This window comes from Equus caballus, chromosome X (assembly GCF_041296265.1).
Source record: "Equus caballus isolate H_3958 breed thoroughbred chromosome X, TB-T2T, whole genome shotgun sequence".
NCBI lineage: Eukaryota > Metazoa > Chordata > Mammalia > Perissodactyla > Equidae > Equus > Equus caballus.
Window position 1 is genome coordinate 43,043,176 of NC_091715.1, and position 2,740 is coordinate 43,045,915.

Sequence of the window (2,740 nt, forward strand, 5' to 3'; positions counted from 1 at the left end):
GAAAGGCCAGCAAATAAATATTAGAATTTTTCAGCACTAAAATATATGACTAGGAGAAGCACTTACAGAAGTGTAGAGTAAGGATCTCCAAAAACCTAGTCTTCCATAAAAGCAACAAGATTGTGCCAAAAATTATCACAATCAACTTTTCCAGAACTCTAGAAATGCAACCAAAGGCATGCAAAAATCTGAGGTATGTTTATGCAAGTAACATGGTCAAATCTCATTAAGATCAAAATAGAATATGAATTAGATAAAGGTTATCTAGAAAAACTGCAAGCAAATGTCAAACTTAATGGTGAAAGAGTGAATTCTTTCCCCTTAAGGTCAGGAACAAGACAAGGTTACCCTTTCTTGCCACTTCTGTTCAAAATTGAACTGGAGGTTCTAGCCTGGATGATTAGGCAAGGAAATAAAATTAAAAGATACTCAGATTGGAAAGGAAGAAGCACAACTAATCATGGATGACACGGTCCTGCATATAGAAAATTTTAAGGACTTTACATACAAAAAAAGCTGTTATAACTAATAAAGGAATTCAGAAAGGTTGTATGACATAGATAAGAACTAATTTAATTTATATACAGTAACAATGAACAATCCAAAATGAAATTAATTACACAATTCCATTTAAAACAGCATCAAAAATAATACTTTGTATAAGTTTAACAAAAGAAGTGTAAGACATACACTGAAAACTACAAATTAAAGAAGAGCTAAATAAATGGGAAGATATCCCATGTTCATGGATCAGAAGACTTAAGATAGTAATACTCCCCAAATTCATCTACAAATTCAATGCAATTCCTGTCAAAATCCCAGCTGTCTTTTAAAATAGAAATTGGTAAACTGATCTTAAAATTCACATGGAAATGCAAGTGACCCAGAATAGCCTAGACAATATTGCAAAAGAAAAATATAGTTGGGAAAGTCACACTTCCTAATTTCACAACCTACTATAAATCTACAGTAATCAAGACAGTGTGGAACTAGCATAAGGAGACATGGAGATAAATGTAATAGAATTGAAGGTCCAGAAATAATCCTTTACATTTATGGTTAATTGTTTTTTGACAAAGTGCCGAAACATTTCAATGGATAAAGAATAGTCTTTCCAAAATTGATGCTGAGACAACTGGATATCTACACACAAAAGACTGAAGTTGGGGGCGGGGCGCGTTGGGGCCGGGGCCCCTAGGAGGCCGGCTGCGGACGGGCCGAAGGTCGGAGCTCCCATGGTGGAGGGCGGCGGCCCCGGCGGGCGGGCCGGGCCGGGCTGGGGTCCGCAGTGCAGGTCCTAATCTGAAGGAGTGGCTGAGGGAGCAGTTTTGTGACCATCCGCTAGAGCACTGCGAGGACACCAGGCTCCATGATGCAGCCTGCGTGGGGGACCTCCAGACCCTCAGGAGCCTGTTACAAGAGGAGGGCTACCGGAGCCGCATCAACGAGAAATCTGTCTGGTGCTGTGGCTGGCTGCCCTGCACACCACTGCGAATCGCGGCCACTGCTGGCCGTGGGAACTGTGTGGACTTCCTGATCCAGAAGGGGGCCGAGGTGGATCTGGTGGATGTAAAGGGACAAGACTGCCCTGTATGTGGCTGTGGTGAACGGGCACCTGGAGAGTGCCCAGATCCTCCTTGAAGCCGGCGCTGACCCCAACGGAAGCCGGCACCATCGCAGTACGCCTGTCTACCACGCCTCTCGTGTGGGCAGGGCCGACATACTGAAGGCTCTCATCAGGTATGGGGCTGATGTCGATGTCAACCACCACCTGACTCCAGACATCCGGCCCCCTTTTTCCCCGGCGCCTCACCTCCTTGGTCGTCTGCCCCTTGTACATCAGCGCGGCCTACCACAACCTCCAGTGCTTCAAGCTGCTCCTCCAGGCTAGGGCGAACCCCGACTTCAACTGCAACGGCCCTGTCAACACGCAGGGCTTCTACAGGGGCTCCCCCGGGTGCGTCATGGATGCAGTCCTGCGTCATGGCTGTGAGGCGGCCTTTGTGAGCCTGCTCGTAGCGTGTGGAGCGAACCTGAACCTGGTGAAGTGGGAATCCTTGGGCCCAGAGTCGAGAGGCAGAAGGAAGGCCGACCCCGAGGCATTGCACGTCTTTAAAGAGGCCAGAAGTGTCCCCAGGACCTTGCTGAATCTGTGCAGTCTGGCCGTGAGAAGAGCTCTTGGCAAATACTGACTCCATCTGATTTCTTCGCTGCCTCTGCCAGACCCCATAAAGAAGTTTCTACTTTATGAGTAGAAGTCAAGGGCAGACGTTGATTGCGGTGAGGAAGAAGGCGATCTGCAGGGACAGCTGACATCGATTCTTGCCCTGTGAGCCACGCCCTGGGCTGCTGCCTCAGTCCGATCTGGCTGTTGGTAGAGCAGGAATGGCTCATGGATTGGATTGTAATTCCAGCTCAGGTGCTTGGTCGGGGCATCACACAGTCCTTGGGTCATTGTCAGCCGAGAGGCTCATGCAAAACTTAATTTTGTTCTTCCCTAATATCTGTTTTGGATTTTCACAGTTGCATATTAATGAAAGGGGCCTTGAAATGGGTGCAGGTGGGGGTTGGAGGCCTGCTAATATCCCCAGTAGGGAAGACCCCTAGCACTTTCTAGAACTGTTCTTCTGTTTATATTTTTACTTCTCAATTTAATTGTTCAATTAAAGTTTTATAATACCCAAATGAAAAGAGAGTTTTGGTAAAAGAGTAGAATGCAGAAATGCAGTTCATGAACTTG

At 46.4% G+C, this 2,740-nt stretch overlaps 1 protein-coding gene across 1 annotated transcript; it reads left to right on the plus strand.

The window, feature by feature from the left end:
- Positions 1–1,235: 1,235 nt before the first annotated feature.
- On the plus strand, positions 1,236–2,378 carry ASB1 (ankyrin repeat and SOCS box containing 1). Its single transcript, XM_014728248.3, is given in 4 exon segments — positions 1,236–1,277; positions 1,279–1,581; positions 1,583–1,801; positions 1,803–2,378. Coding segments are annotated over 4 exon segments (1,017 nt in total). The 3' UTR covers positions 2,256–2,378.
- Positions 2,379–2,740: the final 362 nt, after the last annotated feature.